The 24,903-nt window shown below is 48.9% G+C and overlaps 1 protein-coding gene across 3 annotated transcripts in view; it reads left to right on the top strand.

Moving 5' to 3' along the window:
* The window catches only part of LOC144756166 (E3 ubiquitin-protein ligase TRIM39-like), a 220,932-nt gene that overhangs the window by 17,542 nt on the left and 178,487 nt on the right, over window positions 1–24,903 (top strand). For all 3 annotated transcript variants that reach the window (XR_013595092.1, XR_013595093.1, XM_078645746.1), the window contains exon 2: window positions 22,160–22,255. Coding sequence is in view for 1 of the 3 variants with exons in the window: in XM_078645746.1 (XP_078501872.1) it covers window positions 22,160–22,255 (96 nt within the window). In the remaining 2 variants the exon portion in view is untranslated. The remainder of the gene's footprint in view (window positions 1–22,159; window positions 22,256–24,903) is intronic.

Genomic DNA, 24,903 nt, shown 5'->3' on the forward strand with positions numbered 1-24,903 from the left:
AGCCGGCCTATATACCAGCCCTTGCAAGTGAGATTCAGATCGGTATAACTCTTCTTATGGTCTGCCTAAACCCTTTTATCCACCAGGTCAGCCTCTGAAACTTCATCTGAAAGCACAGAAGAGTGACCAGCCTAATTCACTAACATCAGATCCACCCTAATAGGAGCAGGAATGTCCAGTTCATGAATTTAGTAGCATGCCATTACTGCCCATTGGTTATTTTTATAAACCTGGTCCTCAAGTTGTTGTGGTCCCTGCCCGGGTGCATACCCATCATAGGGGAGGGTTCACAACTTCTTCAGATGAACCACATAGTGCAAATAGTGGCAGTATTAGCCTTTTTTTTTTAGATTCCCACTCATAACGGTTTGAGGCATTATCAGACAGAGTGACCTAACAGGGGGGAGGATGGCTCCTTCTATGGGGGTGTAGGAGAAAGGGCGAGCCTGAAAGAAGGTAGCATAAAAGAAACATCTAAGGGGATGAAGGCTACTGTGTGGACTCCCAAGATTTCCAATAACATATTGGGCGTACTCAGTTGGAATGTAGCAGGGATAAGATCTTTGCTTACCGATGAACAGGGCGCTGAGTTATGTAAGTCTTGTGGGATAGTGTGTCTGCAGGACACCTGGGACCCTCAATGGACCTCTTTTATTGATGGGTTTACTGCATTCCGAGTTGATGCAGGTTAATGTGGTAGCCTCCCCACACAGTAGAGCAAAAGGGGGCTTGGCGACGTTTGTGAGTCTAGAGCTGGGTTGTGAACCAGAATTAGTACCATTTGTAATGGGTGTCTTTTTATCCTTTCCACATAGGGTCAGAGTTTTGGTAATCAACATTTACAACTCACCTTCGTCCGAAGCAGAGTTGGAAGATGAACCAAGAAATGGCTTGGACATTCTCGCCCATTTTTGTGGTAGCAGGTGATTTTAATATACATCCGTGCACTTCATGCAGTTTTGATAGGAGGGCACAAGGTCAGCCTGAGGCCTTTGAGCAGGTCCATTTTAGTCTTACCAACCATGGGAGATATTAAACAACCTGTTAACAGAATTTGATCTTATTTATCTCTTTGACTAAGGAAGATTATGATGCCCCTCGTTTAGTCCCTACATTTAAGGGCAGAGGTAGTAATGCAACTACTGATTTTATCTTTGTGTCTGCTTGCCTACACCTCTCCCTCATTGAGATAAGGGCAGTGGGTAGTATTATTTTTGACCTTAATCCACTTATAGTGGAGTTTGGTTGATAAGATTTTAAGGAAAAGAGTATTAATATATACAAAGAAACCCTTTTAACTAAAGAACAAGTTAGGCAAATAGGCTCGAAAGATTATCCTGATGATTTTCTGAAGATTTTGGTACGGAGGTGTAGCTCTGATTCTCCTGATCAACCTATTGTAGATTCCTTTTCTAATATCTGTTAAGAGGTGAAGATTGCCCTGAATAGGAAGAGTCAATGATCTGACAGAGGTGGCCCCAAATGTTTCGATAAGAGCTGCACATAGGCGCATAATGCTTTAATGCTGGCTCTCCACCAGAAACCAAAAGCAGTTAAGGAGGCCAGAAGGTTATATGCACAGGTGCACAGGAACAGGATGAGTGTACTTAAAAGAGATGCATGGGAAGAGCTTGAGGAGGCTTGAATATGAGAGATAGTTCAGCTTTCTGGCAAGTTGTAAATCAGCCACTTTTTACTGTGGTAGCAGCACCAGATATGAACTGGATTATCCCAGTCCAGAAATGGGTTGACCATTTTCCAAATATTTATGCAAGTAGGAGCAACTCCTCCTATACTGTATCACGGGACAGAGAGCCAAAATTACAATTTAGGGGGCGTGGCTACCGGCCGAGGGAAATGGCCGCCTAGTCTCGGAGCTCTGAGGCAGTAACAGCCCCATTCTTGAAATCCGTGCATTAATCTGCTACATAGGAGTCCGCTGAAGGGCTCCACCGGCATCGGAACCCAAGCAGCGAATATCGAGAGTACCCCGATCCGGATCCATCACCGCCATTGGAACTTATCCCCGCTCGACTGCGCACGGCCTGGCTGGGCCTACGAGACCGGGGACTTGCGTGATCTGGGCAGCGGGCGACGGACACCCAGTGGCGCGGAGCTCAACATCGATGTGCGCCGGAGCATATGGACATCGATCCTGCCCCCATCGCTCCCTCTTGCAGTGCCCGATCTCCATCTGATGGTGGGGGCCTTGTAGCGTGAACTGGGCACGCCTCTGATGTGGCCGTCCTGACTGGCTCCCGTCCCTGGCTTTGCTACGTACCTGTTGGCTCCACCATAGAACGATCTGGGTGAGAGACGGCAACACTGGGGCATCTCCGGCGTCTTTGCGGTTCCCTCCACCTGCTACGAGCGGCTGTGGGCCGGCCTAAAGGGGAATCGTATTCCTTACTCTGGACTGCACTGACTCTGGTCCCCACGACGCTCCGGCTCTGTAAGTGGGCTCCATAACGTCCGCTTGACTGCAGCGGCACACGACCTAGGAGACGGACCCTTGGTATTGATAGATCCCGAAGTCAACTAGTGGAGACGTAGCGCTGCGGGGGTGCACCCTTTGTGTTTTGTTGATGCTGCAGGACCTGCTTCTCCTTCTTGAAGGTGGGACGGCCTACTGCCCTGAAGTGTGGTACCCTCCAGAGTCTGCGAGGCGGCGCCGACTGCCCAAGGGGTTATTACTCTAACGCTAGACTGGTTTCTAACCCCCACACCTACTACCCAGTGTCCCTCGCCATCGCGGACCTCCTTATACCAAATACTGCATTGGGACAATCACGATCTAACTGGTGAGACATTTTCTTTTGCGCCTGCGACGCGCCCTGAACCCCGGTCAACATGGCGGGCAGAGGGCCTAGAAACCAGGCTGCTCAGGTTAAGCTGGATAAGTTCGCTTACGAAAAGGGGCCGCACACAACTTCACCCCAGGGCAAAACGCAGGAGGGCGATGGCGGGAAGAAAGTCACTCTTGATGACATCATGAAGGCCCTGGCTAATGTACAGTCGACAGTTGGAACAATCTCCACGGACGTCACCCTGCTTAGGGCAGACCTTCACAAAATGGCGGATAGGGTGAAAGAGTTGGAAATAGTGACAAAATCCCTGGTTCAGGACACGTCGGAACTCCAAATATCGATGGCCTGCCTAGAAAAGGAAAATAAGTTGCTAACGGAAAAGCTGGACGACCAAGAAGGGCACGCTCGGCGCAACAACGTGAGGATTATAGGTATTCCGGAGACGGAGGGGGCTCAGGAGATGGATCTATATGTGGAGGAACTGATAAAAACCAGGCTACAGCCTAAGGGACTTTCACATTTTTTCTCAGTCGCGTGCACACAGGGTGCCTGGAGGAAGGCCAAAGCTGGGGGCCCCACCGAGACCGGTCCTCGCCCGTCTTTTTAACTTCAGGGATAGAGATGCCATTCTACAAGCAGCAAGAATCTCCCCCCCTATCCGGATATTGAACTCAGTCGTTTCCTTCTTCCCGGATTACACGGCGGCTGTTTCAAGGAGGCGCCACAGCTTCTTCGAAGTCAAGAAATTACTCTGAGCCAAGGAGTTGCAATAGTCTGTGCTCTTCCCTGCAAGACTTCGGGTTGTGGCTGAAGGGCAGACTTGGTTTTTTGACTCTCCTGAAGCTACTCACGACTGGCTGGAGGGTTGGAGCCCGGTGTCTGGAACGGGCCGAAAACCGAGATCTCACCGCCGCGGAGAGGGAGAAGATTTCCCAAATGACCTGGACTCTGGTAGCCAAGAGGCCCATCGCGAATTGCCCCTTGAGGAGGAATGACAACGGCAGTGTTGTGGACAATTCTTTGTGCATGATACGGATATTTGAACATTTATATTTTAGCTGGCTTGTGGTCCTGGACTGGGGTGAGCCTGGTGGGCTCAGAAAGGCTGTTGCCTCATAGGACTCTTTCCCCCGACACGCAAGTATTGCAGCTATGGGAGGGAAGAAGCACTCTGCTGAGTTGGGGTGGCGGGCAGTTGTAGGTTCGCTAAGCAGGGAGGCAGGGAGGGGGGGTGGTACTTGGGTTGGGAAGGTAACTGATCTGCTCAATTCTGTTGATTCCATTGTATACATGGTTTTCTTTTTAGGTTTTGTTACACGCAGGCTGGACAGGACAGTAACTTGGTATGCTACTTTAATACTACGGGATGATCGTACTCCTAGATGTTTGACGCACCTCACCTTTACCGATGACTGACACTACTTCGCAAGAGCAGAAGGCTCCACTTACAACACTCACTCTAATGACCTGGAATGTCCGTGGGCTAGGAGACAAGGTGAAGAGGGCTCTGGTACTGCAATATCTGAAACGCTGCGGTCCCGCGGTGGTCTTATTGCAGGAAACGCACCTGGTGGGTTCCACGGTCCGGGCTATGGATCGCTGGGGATAAAAGATGATTGCCCACGCGGAGTTTTCCTCGGACTCCAGAGGCACGGGGATACTTATTAGGAAAAACTTCCCCCTAGTGGTCCAACAAGCACGAGTTGACGAACAGGGTCGATTCGCGGCCATGACCTGTCAATGGGAAGGACGGCTATTTAATCTTGTCTCTGTCTATGTGCCGCCTGCACTCCACACACAGGCCCATGCTGCACTCACTGCATTTCTGTTGACACTACCGGTAGCGACACTTCTGATAGGAGGCGACTTTAATTAAATACTTGACGACACACAGGATAGATTCCCTATTAGACGGGACACAAGGGGTGGGAGCCGTCTGCTTGGTCTTGTGGATGCCCTGGGACTTACAGATAGCTGGAGATTCAAACACCCGAATGAGACACGTTTCACTTTTTATTCCACAGTACACAACTGCCTCACACGCATTGACTATTTCCTGACATCCGCAGATGCCCTACATGGGGTAGAAGAGGTCACTATACGCCCTAGGGGCATATCAGATCACTCCCCGATACTGCTCAAATATACCCATCATCAAGCCTGTAGGAGGCGTATGTTCCCGATTCACGCTGGGTTCCTCCAGGTGGCACCTATCATGTCGACACTCACACTCACTACTAACCAATTCTTTCAAGAAAGTCAGGGCTCGGTGGACTCGCCCAGTGTGCTCTGGGAGGCATATAAAGTGGTCCTTCGGGGACAGGCGATGGCTTCCATCCATCACAGGTCATAAACGAGAGCGGCGGGCGGACTTGGACAGACTTGAGACTGAACAGGCTTATGCCACTACTGAGCAGGAGGCCCGCCCCTCTCTAGGTTCTGCTCGTGCGGTTCGAGCCACTCAGCATAGGGTCTACGAGTTGGGAGACAAGGCGGGGAAAATGCTGGCTTGGCTCGATAGGAAGGAAAGGGCGGATAAAGTCATTGCGCAACTAAAATCAGCTGAAGGCTCCATGGTCTCTGACCCTGATGATATAGTCAATGTCTTAGCTGACCATTTTGAACAAATTTATGCTCCCCAGGCGTCCTATACGATTGCGGAGGTATATGACTACATTAGGGATCTACCCAAACTCTCCCCAGAGGCTGCGCTTCTATTGGAGGCAGACATTGCCATTGAAGAGGTGCAGGCAGCTACCTATGCACTCTCATCTGGCAAGGCGTTGGGGCCAAATGGGTTCCCGGAAGAGCTACATAAGAGAACGATACAAACGACGGTACCCTTTTTCCTGAATATGCTATCCGATAGCCTCAAGAATGGGAAGCTGCCAAGGGGTCAGCGCATAGCTGCAATTGTCGCAATTCATAAGCCAGGCAGATCGAAGACAGACTGTGCCTCCTACCGTCCAATTTCTCTTATAAATGTGGAGCCTAAGATATTGGCCAAATTGCTGGCGACGCGACTGACCCCGCACCTCGAGTCACTGGTCCACCCAGACCAGTCGGGGTTTATGCCGAACCGGAGCACGGCCCTTAACCTCCGACGGCTCCATGCGGTCTTGGCGCGCATCACAAATATCAAAGAACCTGCGGTTATCCTCTCACTAGACGCTACTATGGCGTTCGATACAGTAGAATGGCCCTACCTATTTGCAGTGCTCCAGCACATGGGGTTTGGCCCCAAATTCTGCGCCTGGATTCGATTGTTGTATACTAAACCCCTGGCGCATGTCACTGCTAATGGACACATTTCGCGAGACTTTCCCCTCGGCCGAGGCACGAGACAGGGATGCCCGCTGTCTCCGTTGCTTTTTGCACTGATCCTGGAGCCACTCGCGATCTGGCTTAGATGGGAGCCCTCTATCAAGGGGCTCAGTTGGACCGATGTATGGGAGTATCGCATATCCCTATATGCAGATGATATCCTTCTATACCTCACCTCCCCAAAAAAATCTATTCTCGAGTTGTTAAACGTCTGTGAGAAGTTTGGTAGAGTGTCCGGTTACAAGATCAACTGGACTAAATCCATCCTCTATGTTCTCGCGGGCCACCCGCCTGTCTTGCCCCTGAGCTGCCCCCTGAGGACCTCGACGAAGGCATTTAGATATCTAGGTATCTTTATTACACCAGACCCCGACGAATTCTACACTCTAAATCTTCGCCCCCTCCTTGAGAGGTTTAAACGCGACGTCAAGGTGTGGCAGACTCTCCCCATTACACTTTTGGGCAAGGCCGCGTTATATAAAATGATGGCACTTCCCCGCTTCCTTTATGTGCTTGAAAATACCCCATCATTGGTCCCTGTAGCGTATTTCAAAGCAATAGCAGCAACAGTAACCCATCTGCTGTGGGGCGGGAGGCCACGCCCGAATTGCGCAAGATAAGTTGACTAGAAGCTGGTATGATGGGGGGATAGCGCTCCCAAATATTGAATTATATTATTGGGCGGCACATCTCAAGCAGATTAATTTCTGGTTGCACGCCCCACAAACCGAACCGACATACCTCGCTGATAGACACTCTCTGGAGGGCAAGGGACTGCTTCGTAATCTCTATAGCCGCCGCCCCCCTCCAGACTTGATAGGTCCAACACAGCATTCCGTGCAGTTATGGTACAAAGCCAACAGACGTCTTAAGTGCTCTGGAATCATTACCCAAATGACCCCACTGTGGGACTCCTACCAACTCGGCTTCCTCCGTAATAGTAAGGGGTTTCAGGCTTGGGACGCCATAGACATATCGGTGGTGGGTGATCTCTGGAAGAAGGGTAGAGTGGTGGAATTTGCCCACCTTCAAACGCAATATGGGATGTTGCAGACGGAGAGGTTTCGATACTTAAAAATTAAACATGCACTGCAGTCGACTATACCGACAGGCACTATTTTGCAGGAGTCATCTCCTCTCGAGGATAGACTCTTGACAGAGCACATGCAAGACAAGGCCACTTCCTTCACTTATAGTAAACTCATTAATAACCTCCCAGACGTGACGTCCGCATTGAAGCTGGCCTGGTTTGTGGAAGTGGGCGCCTTTGAGACTCTGAGTGGCAGGAGGCCCTTTCCTCACCACAGGAAACTGTCATTCCCTCCAGGCTGAAGCTGGTCCAACTTAAGGTCCTGCATCGTATGTACTATACCAGGATGACCCTATACAAAATAGGGAAAGCTACGCACAAATTCTGTCCGCGTAACTGCGGGGAAGAGGGAACATTCTTCCACACCATCTGGGACTGTAGATACATGACATCATACTGGACAGCAGTAATGCGCACGATTTCCCAAACGATAGACATCTCCCTGCTGCCGGAGCCTCGCCGCTGTTTGCTTAATGTGTGGGAACCTAATGATCTTAACCACCGGCAACAAGACTGGGTGATGTTGGGCATGTTGATGGTGAAGCGCAACATCGCCATGCTGTGGGGCTCGGCTATATCACCGACGCTCAATAAATGGTGCAGGGACATGGACGAGGCAATGGTGGCAGAAAAAGCTGTCTACATCCACCGTGGCTGCCCCGGGAAGTGGGATAAAATTTGGGGGGCTTGGAACAAGTTTCGGGGTAACATTTGTGAGCCTCCAAGTGTCGTTGGGGTGGAGGAAGACCTGGACTAATCGACTAGGCCATGATGCGGGGGTGGGGAAATGTGGTGTTTAAGTACTTTATTTGATATTAATTGCCTTATACTCAATGTAACTGAGATGCCAGATGTAGCACGACTATGTGATGTAAACGGATTTGTGCTAAACTGTCCAAATTGCCTTGTTTATATAGAAAATAAAAAAATATTTCACATTTTTTTTTTACAATTTAACCTGGCTGAGGCGAGGGCAGGTATAATGAGACTAACATCAGGGAAAGGGCTGTGACCAGACGGAGTGCCAGGGATCTTTTTGAATCATGCATCAAAGTCTGGGCCCCATTAATTACCTTACATCTCAATACAGTAGCACGAGGCCTTATTCTAACTTCCTGGAAGACAATCAGAAATGATCCCTGTTTTTAAAAAATGCAGCGGGAAGCGAGTAGGCTGGAAAGCCTTCATATACACACACAAATCACAGAGCTCTTACAAAGTTTAGGAGGGGTTATACTGGGGCGAAGCAGTGCGGCTTCCAACTCAATAATAAACTACATCAATGTGATCTTCCATTTTGGCTGTCACAGATCAGCCTTAAATAATGAGAGTTCTCTTCTGCCAGTTCGAACGTCTATACCAAAAAAGAGAGACAATTGTTGTTTTACAACCATGCACAATGTAAAAAGGTGAACGTCCAAAAAGCTTGATAAAAACAAAGGGGGGACCCAGGGAGAGCCTTGCGCGAGCCGGTCTCTCCCTGGGTAGGTTCGCGCGAGGGCTGGCCACGGGTTGCAGGTGGTAATTAGTTAGTGGTAGCGCGGGGCAGAAAGCATAAATAGAGGCAGAAAGGGTGGGAAGGGAACTGTGCCGGCGGGAGGCGGGTGGAGAAGTTGTTTTTTGCCAGGATAATTTTTCCTAACTGCGTCACTTAACTGGCCTGGGGGCGACATGGAGGCGTTGTCGGAAGTTCAACAAGCTCTCCAGGTCCTACGTGCTGCGGGCAGGGAAGACCTTCTGCTGCTGGGTGTTCCTGGGGAGGCGTGGGTGGGGCTAGGGCGCCCCACCAGGAAGGCGGCCGGAGGCATGGCAAATGCGGTGTCTGCCTGCTTAGCCCTGCAGGCAGACGAGGACGATGGAGATGCGGCCATGCCGGCGGAAGACGAGTCCAGTGCGGTGGCGTCGGCGGACCCCCCCACATTTCCAGGCAGTCCGGCGGAGTTGCAAAAGTCTCCTTTGGGAGCTGAGTGTGTGTCCGGGGCGGCCGGTGGAAGGCGGGGAGGTCTTGGGGGCGGGCCGCGAGGTCGCGGGGTGGGGCCCTGGGCAGTTCCTCACTCGGCGCTGTTTCTGGTGGGAGGGGTCGGAGTGCTGGAGTGCTGGGCAGGTCTATTGCTTCTCGGAGGGGGATTTTGCAAGACACCGCGGCCCTGAAGGATGTTCCGCAGGTGCAGGACCAGGCCCAATTTATAAAGATTGCAGGGCGGCTTTACGTGGTGAGTCCTGCCCCTTTGGCCCACAGTCCGGTAGCCACTGATGTGCCCAGGGTGGCTGCGGTGGCTGGGGCTGTGGAGCAGCCCCTTTCTTGTGGAGGTGGGGTGCATTTAGTTGAGGCCACGTCAAACAGGACAACAGGTGGTGGTGCAGCGGTCTTGCAACTGGTACAGTGGCTCATGGGGATGCTTTGCAGCTGCCCCTTCCCCATAAGTCATTACAAGCTACAGGTCACCCGGGCATGGTTGTGGGTGCGGTAAACAGAGGACCTAAGCTGACATCGTTGCGGGTACTGGCGTCGGGCCCCCAAGGGAGGGGTGGTGGGGCGGTGGCTCAGCAGATGGTTCCGGCTTCCCAGCGTGGCCATTGGGTGTGGGTGGGCCCCGGTTCAGATCCGGGATCAGCATTAGATGGCACAGTGGGGGATTTGTTTTTTTTGGGTCCGGCGCAGTCTGGCTTGAGCGGCCGCATGGGCAGGATTACACCTACAGTGAGCGAGTCATCGGCTGGCTAGAGGAAGTTGCGGGTTGAACAGGCTGCAGTTCAATCTGGGGGGCGGTGCACAGGAAAGGGATCTGGAGTGGATTTCTTTTCTGCTACAGGCGCTAGTGTGGACCATAATGATATTCAATGGCGATTCTATGATGGTGGAGTTGGTGATGGGGAGATGCCTGGTGGCAGTGGGGATTATGTTGAACATGGAGATTACATAACTTTGGATATTGATGACGATGATCTGGAGGAAGGTGAATTACGTGATGGGGATTTTGGTGATGTTGCAGGGCAGAGCCAGAGGGGTGTTTTGGGGCAATCCAGTGTTTTCAGTGTTTTGCAGGAGTCAAGTGCGGACCACGCAAAAGTATGGGTCTCCTCGTCCATCAAGTCTTGGCAGGAGGACCCTGTGGTTTTTCAACAAAGAACGTCACAGCTGCCAAAAGATAAGACAGGATGGTGGTCTGTTTGGCACCGGGGGGAGGGTATTCCTACTAAGCATACCGGGTCTATTGGCATTGGGAATGAGATGATTGTGGAGCAAGTTGCTGAAAGAACGCTGCCTGTGCGGCATGCTACTGAAGGGGCGAAAGGTGGTGGGAACATTGTTACAGTCGGCCAGGGGCCTACAGGGGGGGTTTCTACATCCAAGGAGCAGGTGGAAGAGGATAAGAACATACATAAGAAATTGCCTTACGTGGGAATTGGCATGCCCTTAGGTTCCCATTTGTCGGAAAAGACTAAGTCTAGAATTTGGCGGCATGACTTTGTTGATGTTTTTAAACTGCTCCAACGGGATATTCAGGCCAAGGAGGGGTCTAAGGAGGAGGAGTGGGAGTTAGCTCGGCGTCCTAGGGTCCCGAAAACGATTGAGAACTGTACCTCTGCCTTTCTTATATACACCAGTCTTTACTGCGAACAGCACCTAGATAGAGCGGTAGCTATGTTCAAATATATGGACATTATCAGAAAGGCCCAAAGTTATTCTGGGGGATATGCCTGGCTCTCTTATGACGAGGAATTCCGTGCTAGAATGAGTCCTTTTCCTGAGCGTTCTTGGGGGGAGTTATGGTTACAGTGGATGGCTTCTTCCCAGCCGCCCGCTACTACACACACTGCTAGTGCGTTATCTGTGACATATCGGCCCTTTCAATTTCGTCCTGCCCAGTTTGGGGCGGGGTCGTGGGCAGGGGGCAGGCAGCAGCATCTGGGGCCTGTTGGCATTATGACAAAGGATTTTGCACCCAACAGTATTGTAAATATAAGCATGAGTGCTCGCAATGCGGGGGTAGGCACCCTCTCACTCACTAGTTTCCCCAGACAGCGGTTTGGAGATCAAGGGAGGGGACAAGGGGGCCGAGGCCAGTCTTCTCAGTTTGTCCCAAAGGGCTCCTACACTTATTAGGGTGGAGGTTTTGGAACAATGGTTGGCGGACTATCCAGACACTGATGCGGCAAAACGTTTGTTTTGGGGCTTCCAGGTGGGTTTCAAGATCGGGTATCGTGGCCCACGTCAGGGCAGATGGTCGGACAACTTGAAGTCTGCCAAAGAATTCCCCCAGGTTGTGCAGAAGAAGTTGAGGGCTGAAGTTGAGTTGGGCAGGGTTGCTGGTCCTTTTGCGCATTGTCCGATGCCTGATTTGATTGTTTCTCCTCTGGGGGTGGTGCCTAAAAAGAAAGCTGGTGAGTTCCGCTTGATCCATCACTTGTCTTGGCCCGAGGGATCTTCTATTAATGATTTTATCGTGCCAGAAGATTCTAGTGTGTCTTACGCTTCGGTGGATGATGCTTTGCGGTTGGTGAGATCTGCGGGCCAAGGGGCAAAATTGGCAAAAAGTGACATCCAGTCGGCATTCCGTCTTTTGCCCATTCATCCTTCTGATTTTGGTCTGCTGGGGATGCAATTTCAAGGGGAGTTCTATGTGGACCAGGTTTTGCCCATGGGGTGTTCGGTGTCCTGTGCTTTATTTGAAACCTTTAGCACTTTTTTACAGTGGCATTTTGCTTCCATCAGTGGCCATGGGCTGGTTTGTCACTATTTGGATGATTTCTTGTTCATTGGTGTGCAAAATACCGGGAAGTGTCAGTTAGCATTGCAGACTTTTCAGGCTATGACTCAGGAACTTGGTATGCCTTTGGCTCCTGACAAAACAGAGGTTCCATGCACCACCTTGACGTTTTTGGGGATCGAAATTGACACTCTAGCCATGGTAGCAAGACTGCCAGCGGACAAGGTTCAGGAAATTTCTGCCTTTTTTGTTATCAGTTGTGGAAGAGCGTAAGTTGGAGCTCAGAAAAGTACAGATATTGTTAGGCTACCTGTATTTTGCATGTAGGTTGGTTCGAGCTGGCAGGACATTTTGTAGGAGGTTGGGTATGTCTTTGTCTGGGGCCTATCTCCCACATCATTGAGTGTGCATTTCTGCAGCTGTCAGGGCGGCTCTGTCCATATGGTTAACTTTTCTCAAGGATTTCAATGGCGTGTCTTTGTTTTTTGCGGACGAAGATATGATTTGGCAGGTACAGATTTACACGGACGCTTCTGGTGTCAAGGGGTTTGGCATATTCTGGGAGGGGTGATGGTATGCTGCAAGTTGGCCTTTGCACAGGCAGCATCAGGGCCGCAGTATTGCTTTTTTGGAGTTCTTTCCACTGCTGGTGGCTCTGTATGTCTGGGGTGAGGAATTTCGGAGTAGAACTGTGTTATTCCATGTGGATAACTTGGCGGTGGTTGATTTGATTAACAGGCAAAAAGCGAGGGATTTGCGTGTGCTGAAGTTGCTGCGTGCTTTCATGTTGAGGTGTCTACAGCTGAATATTGTTTTCAAAGCGAGACATATTCCAGGAGTTAATAATTGTATAGCAGACGCTTTGTCTCGTTTTCAGTGGAAGGAATTCCGCAGACTGGCTCCTGGGGCAGAGCTCAACCAGACTCAGATCCCACAGTACGTATGGGCATGGGGGGATTGAGGATTGTCCAGTTGGTTGAGAATTCGGTGGCTGATTCTACAAGACGGAGTTATCTGCAAGCATGGCGGGAATTCTTGAGTTATGGTAATGAGTTTCCTTGTCATGGGGGGTTGTCTGGGGAACAGTTTTTGTTGAGTTTTGTTTTGCACTTGATTGATAAAGGTCTTTCACATACCACTATCTCTGGTAAGCTGACTGGCATTTCTTTTTATGGGCAGCTGCGGTGGGGGAGGGATCCTGTGGGGGGGTCTTTGGTGAAAAAGGTTCTGAAGGGATTGGGTAGACAACAAGCTGGTTCGAAGTGGTTGCTTCAGCCAGTGACTTTTGATTTGCTTCAGAGGATGTTGTTTCAGTTGCCCTCTTGCTGCTACGACGCTTTTGAGTGTGCAAAATTTAGGTTGTGCTTTTTATGGTTAATTTTTGGGGCATTCGGGGCTTCAGAGCTCTTGGGTTTGAGGAGAGGGCTGGCATGACTAGTGATGAGGTCTTTGTGGAGGGCGATAGGTTGAGACTTTGGCTGAAGGCTTCTAAGATCAGTTGGGCAGGGGAAAATGGGTTTTCTTGGGCAGGAGTGGTTTGGATTTCTGTTGCCCGGTTCCGGAATGGGAGCTTTTCAGGGACTCTTCTTGTTTCACGCCTGGTGTCTTATTCTGTCATGCTGACGGGAGTCCAATTTCTATTGCCCAGTTGTTGGCTGTTTTAAGGAAGGTGTTGTTGACTTTGGGGGAGAATCCTTTGCACTTTGGAACGCACTCTTTCCGTATTGGGGTGGCGACTGAGGCTGCCAGGTTGGGGTGGGACTGGTCACAAATACGCAGAATTGGGAGGTGGAAGTCGAAATGCTGCGAAAAGTATGTTAGGAAGTAGTCAATTTTTCTTCGTTTCTTGTTATTACTTGTTTTTCTGCCTAGGTCCATTGCACAGGATTGTCAAAGGTAAAAGGACGACTTGGATTGTGGGACACTCCTTCGTTAAATGGGCCGCGGCTTATGCAGAGCAGCAGATTTGTGGGAGATCACTTGGACTCAACAGTGTTACACATGGGGTTTTCTGGCATGGTAAAGGGGGAATGCGTTGGGGGGATTGTTTCCTTTGTTGTCTGCACTCTGCGTGGGAGGGGTGGGCCCTCCAGATCTGCTGGTCCTCCACCTCGGTGAGAACGTTCTGGTATCTTTATCTGGCCTGACTTTGATAAAACTGATGAAGTTGGATCTGGCGGTCATCAAGGACACCTGGGTGAGCACCATGGTGATTTGGACGGAATTTATACCGCGGCTGCAATGGAGAGGAGCACGAAATCAAGCAGCTATGGAAAGAGCAAGGAGGAAACTTAATAGAGCTATGAGACTTTTTTGTGAGGGGATTGGTGTTCACATTTTAGCTCACACTCATATACAGCTTACTGAACGGCACCTTTTCCGGGAGGATGGGGTCCACCTTTCTCAGATGGGACATTCTTTCTATTTACTGGAATTGCGGGATTTGATTGCTAAGATATTGGATGTTCATCTGTGGTGCTGTAAGGGACAGGATTGACACCTTTCTATTGGTGGGGCAGGAAAACTCTATTCGGTGTTCCTGGTTGGCGGGTTTTTATGGGGGGTGGGCAGCCTGGAGCGGGTTGGTCCATACTCAAAGGGCAGTTAAAGGGAAGGAGGGGGGTATCAACAAGAGTCAGTTGCTTCTGGGTTTGTTTGGGTTATCTTGGTGGGGGTTTCATCTTTCATAAGGATGCTAAGATAAGTTAAAGGAATTTTTGGTTTATTAAATAATGAATTGAAAGGTGTTTGATCAGAATTTTATTTGCACCTGTCTTAATAAAGTGGCCTTTCTTGCTAACCAAGAAGTTGTGGACAGTGAGTTCTTGCGTGAAGAGAAAAAGTTCAGAGCACCTGGAGACGTGAACCAGACAGCCCGTGTGTAAATCTGAACGCAAGAGTTTAAACAGTGTTCTTGCCACCTGCACCGTACACACAAGGCTCTGAGATAGATCTCTCACAAAAAAGTACAACGCTCTGTGTTTAAGTGATACATATACACGAAAATCTAACCATGGGAAACAAAGTAAATCAGATTCAAGAAGCTAAATAACAGACTTATACAGGAAAGTATTGTATAAAGTTATAGGTTGATTTGTTTAAATACACAAACACATGCGAGTGTATAACATATAGACACAATTCATGTAGGTAAATATACGTACACAGAAAGTCTACAGACAATGATGGCTCAAAAAGATGTACAGCCTCACTTCCTCTAAATGCATTACTTGCTCGTATAAAAACATACATTGAATCCATTTACACGTAAGACACAGCAAGTGTTAAAAAGCGGACCAGTGCTGAGCTTCAGGCTCTTGGTTCACTAAGCATGCTCTCGAGCAGACCTTCCAGGGAAATGAGTGGTGGCACTTTAAAGCACTGAGCACGAAGTGAATCACATCTAAGCGCAGAGTGCTAGCTGTGCTTACTAAGACGGGTGGGCCGGCAATGACTGCAGCAGCGGCGCTGGGCAGCAAGATGGACGGGCCAGCAATGACTGCAGCAGCAGTGCATGGCAGCAAGATGGGCGGGCCGACAATGACCGCAGCAGCGGCGTTGGGCAGCAAGACGGGCGGGCTCTGCATGTGTCTGCGCCGAGGGACCAGATGAAGACTACCTCCCGCACCGCTCACAAAAAAACATAACACAATGACGGCCTGAACCCACGTCGGTGCACAGAAAATAGAAGTGGGTATTTCAAGAAACAAACAAACAAAACAAGCTCATTACACTCAAAAGTACTTTAGAAAAATAACAAGCAACATAAGTTAAAGCAAAACCTGCTTGAAAGGAAAAGCGTGCTAGGGGGGGAGCACCGATGTGTCGACGCGACCGCTGTAGCGCATATAAAGCCTATGATTGCTTGGAAAAGTGAATAACACGCCTGGAAAAAGGGTTGCAAATGAGCATGAAATGCTTGGCCTGCTTCTCCGGAAGTGTCTGCTTCTAGTGCCCCGGAAGTCATTACCTTTGCGGTTTTAAGAGGTCGGACATTACCATGGAGAATATATGGATCGATCTGAGCAGTTTCTTGCTGTGTTGCGGACATTCTGACAGCGGACCCAAAGCATACACTTAGAGCTCCCCTTGTGACTTAGACGTCAGTGCCTGAATGACTGTCAGCTTCTTCGCAGCACTAAGCACATGGCATATAGGAGCCCTGAAATGGAAGAGGTTACTAATCGAGAACACGCAGACTGACGTGCTTGGGACCCTAAATGAGGTGCAGTAACCAAAAAAGAGCATGAAGAGCCGTGCGGCCATGAAAGTGACACGGCCGCGCTAGTGCAAAGCGGGAAGGGGGGATAAAAAAAGAGCATGAAGAGCCGCGCGGCAACGAGGGATTAAGAGGCTTACTTCCCCAATAATAGAAGTGTTTGGGAAAGAACAGTTCTGTTTTTTTTTCCTAAAGACATCTCAACATTGGGCCTATCGAGAGTTGCATGTGTTGTGCTGACACGTAGACTGCTGCATTTAAAAAAATTAAAAGTATTCAGTCCGTGTGTTGTGAGATGCGGCAAACCACTACTGGACATTGTGTGGAAGAAGGAAAGAAAGGAAAGTTACGGGCTTGTGCCGCTGGTGGATATTTTTGGCTGTTAGCCTGGAGTTTGATGGTGCACACGTCTTGTAGTGACGAACCATCTTAAGCAACCTGCGTCATGTGTGGAAGAAGGAAAGTTACGGGCTTTTGCCCCTGGTGCATACTTTTGGCTGTTAGCTTGTGGTTTGATGGTGCACGCATCTTGTAGTGACAAACCATCTCAAGCAACCCGCATCAGGAAAGCTCGAATGCTGAGCTGAGGCCATTGGGAGAGAGGAGTTGCGTGCATGCGCTATAACCAGGAATCTGTTTCTTTTTCTACGGCAAATGTGTACCCTCAAGGAGTGTGGTTGGGTGTGTGGTTGGGTGGTTGTGTGTGTGGTTGTCTGTGTGGTTGTGTGTGTGGTTGTGGTTCTGTGTGTGTGGTTCTGTGTGTGTGGTTGTGTGTGCGTGTGTGTGTGTGTGTGGTTGTGTGTGTGGTTGTGGTGGTGTGTTGGTGCGGTTGTGGGTGAGTGTGTGTGTGTGAATGTGTGGTTGGGTGTGGTTGTGGTTGTGTGTGTCTGGTTGTGTGTGTGTAGTTGTGTGTGTGTATGTGTGGTTGTGTGTTTGGTTGTGTGTGTGGTTTTGTGTGTGTGTGTGTGTGGTTGTGTGTGTGGTTGTATTTGTGGTTGTGGTTGGTTGTGTGGTTGTGTTTGTGGTTGTGTGTGTGGTTGTGTGTGGTTGTGTGTGGGTGTGGTTGTGTGTGATTGTGTGTGGTTGTGGTTGTGCGTGTGGTTATGGTTTGTGTATGTGTGGTGTGTGTGTAGTTGTGTGTGGTTGTGTGTATGTGTGGTTGTGTGTTTGGTTGTGTGTGTGTGTGGTTTTGTGTGTGTGTGTGTGGTTGTGTGTGTGGTTGTATTTGTGGTTGTGGTTGGTTGTGTGGTTGTGTTTGTGGTTGTGTGTGTGGTTGGGTGTGGTTGTGTGGGTGCGGTTGTGTGTATGTGTAGGTGTGGTTGTGTGTGTGTGGTTGTGTGTGGTTGTGTGGTTGTGTGTGTGTGGTTGTGTGTGTGGATGTGGTTGTGTGTGTGGATGTGGTTGTGTGTGTGTGGTTGTGTGTGTGGTTATGTGTGAGGTTGTTGGGTTGTGTGTGTGTGGTTGTGTGTTTGGTTGTGTGTGGTTGTGTGTGATTGTGTGTGGTTGTGGTTGTGTGTGTGGTTGTGGTTTGTGTATGTGTGGTTGTGTGTGTGTAGTTGTGTGGTTGTGTGTATGTGTGGTTGTGTGTTTGGTTGTGTGTGTGTGTGTGGTTTTGTGCGTGTGGTTGTGTGTGTGGTTGTATTTGTGGTTGTGGTTGGTTGTGTTTGTGGTTGTGTGTGTGGTTGGGTGGTTGTGTGGGTGCGGTTCTGTGTATGTGTATGTGTAGGTGTGGTTGTGTGTGTGTGGTTGTGTGTGGTTGTGTGTGTGGTTGTGTGCGTGTGGTTGTGTGTTTATGTGTGTGTGGTTGTGTGTGTGGTTGTGGTTTGTGTATGTGTGGTTGTGGGTGTTGTGTAGGTGTGGTTGTGTGTGTGTGTGGTTGGGTGTGTGGTGGGGTGTGGTTGGTTGTGGTTGTGCGTGTGGTTGTATGTGTGGTTGTGTGTGTGTGTGGTTGTGTCTGTGCGGGTGTGTGTGTGGTTGTGTGTGTGGTTGTGGTTGTGTTTATGGTTGTGGTTGTGTGTGTGTTTGGTTGTATGTGTGGTTGTATGTGTGGTTGTGTGTGTGGTTGTGTATGTGTGGGTTTGTGTATGTGGTTGTGTGTGCGTGTGTGGTTGTGGTTGTGTGTGTGGTTGTGGTTATGTGTGTGGTTGCATGTGTGGTTGTGTGTGTGGTTGTGTGTGTTGTGTTTGGTTGTGTGTGTGGTTGTGTGTGTGGTTGTGTGTTTGGTTGTGTGTGGTTGTGTGTGTGTGGTTGTAGTTGTGCGTGTGGTTGTGTGTTTATGTGTGTGTGTGGTTGTGTGTGTGGATGTGGTTGTGTGTGTGTGGTTGTGTGTGTGGTTGTGTGTGTGGTTATGTGTGAGGTTGTTGGGTTGTGTGTGTGTGGTTGTGTGTTTGGTTATGTGTGTGTGTGTGTGGTTGTGTGTGTGGTTGTGGTTGTTTGAACTAGTTCCCTCAACTTTTATGGGGTTGTGTGTGAATGGTTGTGTGTGTGGTTGTGTGTGTGGATGTGGTTGTGTGTGTGGTTGTGCGTGTGGTTGTGTCTGTGGTTGTGTGTGTGTTTGTGTTTGTGTGTGTGGTTGTGTATGTGCGGGTGTGTGTGGTTGTGTGTGGATGTGTGTGTGGTTGTGGTTGTGTGTGGTAGTGGTTATGTGTGTGTGTGTGGTTGCATGTGTGGTTGTGGTTGTGTGTGTGTGTTTTGTGTGGTTGTGTGTGTTGTGTTTGTGGTTGTGTGTGTGGTTGTGTGTGTGTGTGGTTGTGTGTGTGGTTGTGTGTGTGTGGTTGCGTGTGGTTGTGTGGATGTTCGTGTGGTTGTGTGTGTGGTTGTGTGTTTATATGTGTGTGGTTTTGTGTGTGTGTGGCTGTGTGTGTTGTTGTGGTTGTGTGTGTGGTTGGGTGTTGTGTGTGTGTGGTTGTGGGTGTGGTTGTGTGTGGTTGTGTGTGTTTGTGTGTGTGGTTGTGTGTGTGGTTATGTGTGTGTGTGGTTGTGTGAATGGGTGTGTGGTTGTGTGTGTGTGGTTGTGTGTGTGGTTGTGGGTGTGTGTGTGGTTGTATGTGTGTGTGGTTGTGGTTGTGTTTGTGTGGTTGTGTGTGTGGTTGTGGTTGTTTGAACTAGTTCCCTCAACTTTTACGGGGTTGGTATAAGCTCTCCGATCCCCACAATCTGCCCATGTGACAAGGCTTCGGCACAAGACACTTTACACGGCACACTCCTCTGCCCGGGATGGCAAACTTAGACCACAAGTATATACACTCTCGCCTTCTGCCTATGAATTCCAAACAAGCAAAGCCTGCACTACTGTATTTGCAGTTATTAGATAATCTTAACGTCTGTTGTTATTTATCACGGTTTTTAGATGGAGTGTTTCACTCTCACTCATGAATATGATTTTTAATACTGTTTTATTGTACTTTTATGATTTGTCATGTCAAATCGAATAACGACATTTGATGATGAATACCTCCCCATTTTCTGTGCCATTGAATATAACCATATTCAGAAATGCTGTGCTACACAATTATTTAATGTTAACTGTACCATCAGTGTTACTCACCTTACGCATGCCATGAGAGATACTAGCCACGAGAAGAAGACTTACAGTAATACTCCAAGGGTAGCATGGCATCAGAGTAATTGCCCAGCTAGCATGCTTTTGGCATGCTTTTGGAGGAGGTCGTCTGCCCTTATATATCAATCAATCAATCAGGGGGATTGTAAGCGCGCTACTCACCTGTGAGGGCCTCAAGTGGCTGAGGGGGCGCAAATCTGCTTAGCCAAAGAGCTAGGTCTCGAGGGTCTTCCTGAAGGTGTTCAAGGAGGGAGCGCGTCTGATGTCTGCCTGTAGTTCGTTCCAGGTCATGGCTGCAATGTGAGAGAAGGATCTTCCACCAGCTCTGGCTCTGTGGATGCGCAGGATTTCGGCCAGTGCAAGGTTGGTAGATCGGAGGTTTCTTTTGGGTACGTGGAAGTTGATTCTGTCGTTGAGGTATTTGGGTCCGTTGTTGTGTAGGCATTTGTAGGCGTGAGTGAGGATTTTGAAGGTGAATCTTTTCTCCACGGAGAGCCAGTGGAGTCTTCGTAGATGTTGGCTGAAGTGTTTGTGCTGGGGGATGCCGAGGATGAGTCTGGCGGCGGTGTTCTGTATTGTCTGGAGTTTGCGGAGTAGGGACTTGTTGATGCCGGCGTAGAGTATGTTTCCATAGTACAGTCTGCTGGTGATGAGTGTGTGGGTGACTGTCTTCCCTGACTCAGGGGGATCCACTTGATGGTCTTACGGAGGATTCAGAGGGTGTTGAAGCAGCTGGAGGTGACGGCGTTGACCTGGCGGTTCATGGTGAGTGATGAGTTGAGTACGATGCCGAGGTTTTTGTCATCGTCTGAGGGGGTAGGTGGGCTTCGGAGGGTGGTCGGCCACCAGGTGTTGTTCATTGCTGAAGGGGTGGTTCCAAGGACGAGGACTTCTGTCTTGTCGGAGTTTAGCTTCAGGCAGCTGTTGGTCATCCAGGCTGCAACATCTTGCATTCTTTTCTGGAAGTTGAGTTTGGCATTGGTGGGGTCTTTGGTGAGGGAGAGGACGAGCTGGGTGTCGTCGGCGCAGGATACGATGATGCGGCCATGTTGTTGGATGATGGCTGCGATGGGGGCCATGTAGATGTTAAAGAGGGTTAGGCTCAGTGATGATCACTGTGGGACTCCGCAGGTGATATTCGTGGGGTCGGAGAGGAAAGATGGCAGTCTGATCCTTTGGCTTCTTCCTGTGAGGAATGATCTGATCCAGTCCAGGGCTGTTCCTTGTATGCCGGCGCCGTGTAGTCTGGTGATTAGTGTCGGTGGGAGACGGAGTCGAAGGCCGCTGATAGGTCGAGTAGGATGAGGGCTGCGGGGTGTCCTTGGTCCAGTAGGGTGCGGATGTCGTCTGTGGTGGCGAGTAGTGCGGTCTCGGTGCTGTTGTTGCTTCAGAATCCGGATTGGGACGGGTCGAGGACGGCGTTCTCTTCGATGAATCATGTCAGTTCCCTGTTGACTGTTTTCTCTGTGACTTTGGCTGCGAAGGGGAGGGGCGAGATGGGCCAGTAGTTCTTGAGGTCAGTGGGGTCAGCTTTCGGTTTCTGCGCGCTTCCAGTCGTCTGGGAAGGTGCCTGTTTTGAAAGAGGTGTCATTGTTGCGTTGTAGTTCGGGTGCGATGGTGGCTGCGGCTCTGTGGTAGATGTGAGGAGGGCCGGGGTTGGTGGGGGCCCCCGAGTGGATGCCTTTCATGGTCGAGGTGGTATCTCCGGTCGTGATTGGTGTCCAGTTGGAGATGGTGGGCTGGCTGGTGTCCCTGAAGGGCGGGGCGGCTGTGGCGTCTTCTGGATGGTAGACAAAGTTGTCGTAGAGGTTTCTGATCTTTCCGAAGCTTGTCACAGAGGTCTTGGGATGGGGTGATGTCTGTGGCTTCGCTGCGTGGGCTGGTGAATTCCTGAATGAACTTGGAGTTGGTGGAGTTGGCGAGGATTTTGTTGTGGATGAAGTTCCTCTTGGTGGTTCTGATTTGGTTGTGGTAGTCCGTCATAGCGCCCTTGTAGGTGGAGCAGTTTTCAGTTGTCTTGGTGTTTCTCCAGGTCTTCTCCAGGCGTCTGCAGGTGCGCCTGGCTTCTTGGAGATTGGTGGTGGAAGTGCCCCTGGAATACCCTATGAAGTAATAATTGATAGATTGATATAGCTCGAATTATCATCCGTGAGGGTATCCAGGTGCTGTCCATGGGCACGGGGAGATCGTGTGATTTTGCCCAGAATCACAGGAGGTTGAGCCGAGATACGAACTCGGCTCCTCAGTTCTCGAGTCAGCAGCTCTGGCCGCTGCACTACATCCTCTCCCTGCCCCTAGGGGCCTCTTCATGGACCTTTAGGTAGTTTTAGTTCTACAACAATATTACAACACAAATATAAAGCAGGTATCTAAACAATGAAGAACGACTGCATTTGTGCTGATATTGTACAACAGCTTCTGTTTACATTCTTGTGTTTTTACTAGGAGGAGTTTCAGAGGTATCTAGTCAGTTTGAACAGAATGCTGGCTGATATACTCGAACTGCAGCAGAGAGCTGAGATTAAAGTGAAGCAGCTGGAGGTAAGAGAGCCGTACTATGGAGGGAGGGTTTCAAACATTATTTTGCTTCATTTCAGTGTCGACTACTAGCCATACGATGGTCAGTATTGTTCTCAGTTTGCTTTACAGCTATTGACTGCATCAACTTTGAATATAAAGGGATAAAGCCGTTGTATGGGCACAGCAGTACTCCAGTATTTTTGAGTAGATGGTGCATAAAAGTGACAAACTACCATTAACTAATTTAACCAATCCAAGGGATGATGCCACCAAACATTAAACTACATGTTCAGTAATTTTATAGGGTGCCTTGGAGCAGTGTCAAAGTTCCCTCCTGGTAGTTGGTGGTTTTGCCCGCTTGTTTAACTTGACAGTGGCTACTGGGATGGTTCTAATGCAAACTCTCTAAATTACCATTTTTTGCCACCAGAATATCCAATTTTTCTTTGATGTCTAGAAAAGGTGGAATTTAAGGGGATGGTTCCACTGTCCTGGGTTGTAAATACAACCATATGTGCTCAGGGGTGTAAAATGCAGGTTGGCTGGCACCCTGGCCATATTGTTTTTTTTTTTTTGTTTGTTTTTTTAAAACCTTTATTGACGTAAAAGTGAACACTGCTATTCAGCCGAACATCCCAGGGGCACGGCAGCAAATCAAAGTCAGGACATCATGGCATATAACGAGTACATTACAGGATAAATAAGGTTTAATTTTATCGTAAGCAGGATGAAATCAAAAACATAAAAAGCTGCAATATAATATAAAGAAAGGTGGGGACCAGGTGCCGAGCCGTAAAAGATAGCCATAGAACGGGCGGGCCAGACAAAAATTCTTACAAAATGTAAGAGAACCACAATTAAAGCATGAGTACATTATCAAAGAGTCAGGATATACATGCATACAATCACTATGAATACTAATTAGAAGCCCGCCCAGGTCTTATCTACAGTGCAACAACAGCTCAGGCATAAAGTACGACAAAGCAATGAGAGCTCAAAGATCAACACAATGAACTGATCCCAGACGCAGAAAAAGAAAAAGCAAAAGGAAAACCAATAGAGCGAAGAAAAAGGGCCATAGAAACAAAAGAGGAAAAATAATCCCCCCTCCCCACCCTCCACCCCGCACCCCTGCAGTTGGCTACGGCCTACCCCCCTAGCAGCGTGCCTGTCGCCCAGTATCTAAACCCGAAATATAGAAGAGAGAGAAAAATAGAAGAATAAGAAATATAACGAAAGATAAAGTAAAATGAGAGTGAGAGGGAGGAGCCAAGAGATACGAACAAACACGCCCGGCTGCGGCCCTCCCCCAACCAGCAAATATTAAACGATAAGGTCAATGCAACACCATCACATATGTCAGGTATCCACGGGGGGGGAAACGGGGGGGAAACAGTGTATACGTCTCACAATATCAAGAACGCAATCCAAGCGCCACGGAAGTGTAAACCATCAGTCTGTCAATATTGTGTATCTCACCCCCAGCCTTTCCGAACCACAGAACCAACCCAATAAAGGACTGTTTGGAGCGGGCCACCCAGTACAGTTTGATCATAGTGCCAACGAGCAGCACAACAATGGCGTAGTCGAGAGACAGTAAACAAACTAATGGAATACAGGAGATCAATGAGACAAGTCAATTGCAGCAGCGACAGCAGCGCAGGCAAAGATGAGCAGGAGTTCAGTCTCGCAATTTGACAATGCGAAAGTACCCCTCCAGGATTGAAGCGCGAAGTTATCGTTGTGGAGGCAAACCACCGTTCACCACTGTTGCCAGTCCCCCAGGAAGAAGCAGGCCTCCTCCTGGCCATATTGTTAGGGGTCAAGAACAACACTTTTTCATGTTTAGTTTGTCTGCTGGACAAGTAAGCCCAGGCCCGCGCAGCACAGACCACTTCTATGCCAGTTAACAGTACCACAACATAGATTTAAGGAAGAAAATTGTCAATTAAGCTAAGTATTGTATACATATGTATAAGCTGATTCGACTTGTATATATGGTTCATTAATGCCAAACCGTTACAAATAGGGTGAGCACTCCAAGGAAATGATGTGAGCTCAGCTTGCAATACTGACATTGGCTGTAATATAAAAACGTGCACATGTGCTTGTAAAATGTAAACATTCATGGCTTGTAATAATGCTCCCTGAAAGCAAGATTGGTGCTTGTTAGCTTTTAAAACAAAATGTGCACTAAAAATATGCAGCTGGAAAAAACCCTTTTGCTAAACTTCTGTGCAATTTTAGATGCCATTTCCGTGAGACTTCAAGAATGCCAATATAAAAAAAAATGTGCAAATAAAAGTTATGGACAGTTGGCGTAAAACCAATAAAGCAACATGAAAATTAGGGACCCAATTCTTAATGAAAGTCATAAAAGTGCACCGGCAAATATGTGTCCTGGCATTGATGCAGATTTAAAACTTTCAGGAATTCACAGAGTTTATGGTGCTGCTAGAAAAACAATTTAAACTCCAGTTTCTCATGAGCATACATACATCCGTACATTTGCTCATGTGAACATCTGCTGAGTGACTGCAAGTCCACTTTCTTTACAACTCATTTTTTCTCCCATCCTGGAAAAAAGTTCTACTTTCGCCCTTGTCAGGGGTACATTTCCAACCTTTTCCAGTGTAGGAAGAGATTGGAGAGGAGCTGGTAAATGTCCT

This window comes from Lissotriton helveticus, chromosome 5_1 (genome assembly GCF_964261635.1).
Source record: "Lissotriton helveticus chromosome 5_1, aLisHel1.1, whole genome shotgun sequence".
Taxonomy (NCBI): domain Eukaryota; kingdom Metazoa; phylum Chordata; class Amphibia; order Caudata; family Salamandridae; genus Lissotriton; species Lissotriton helveticus.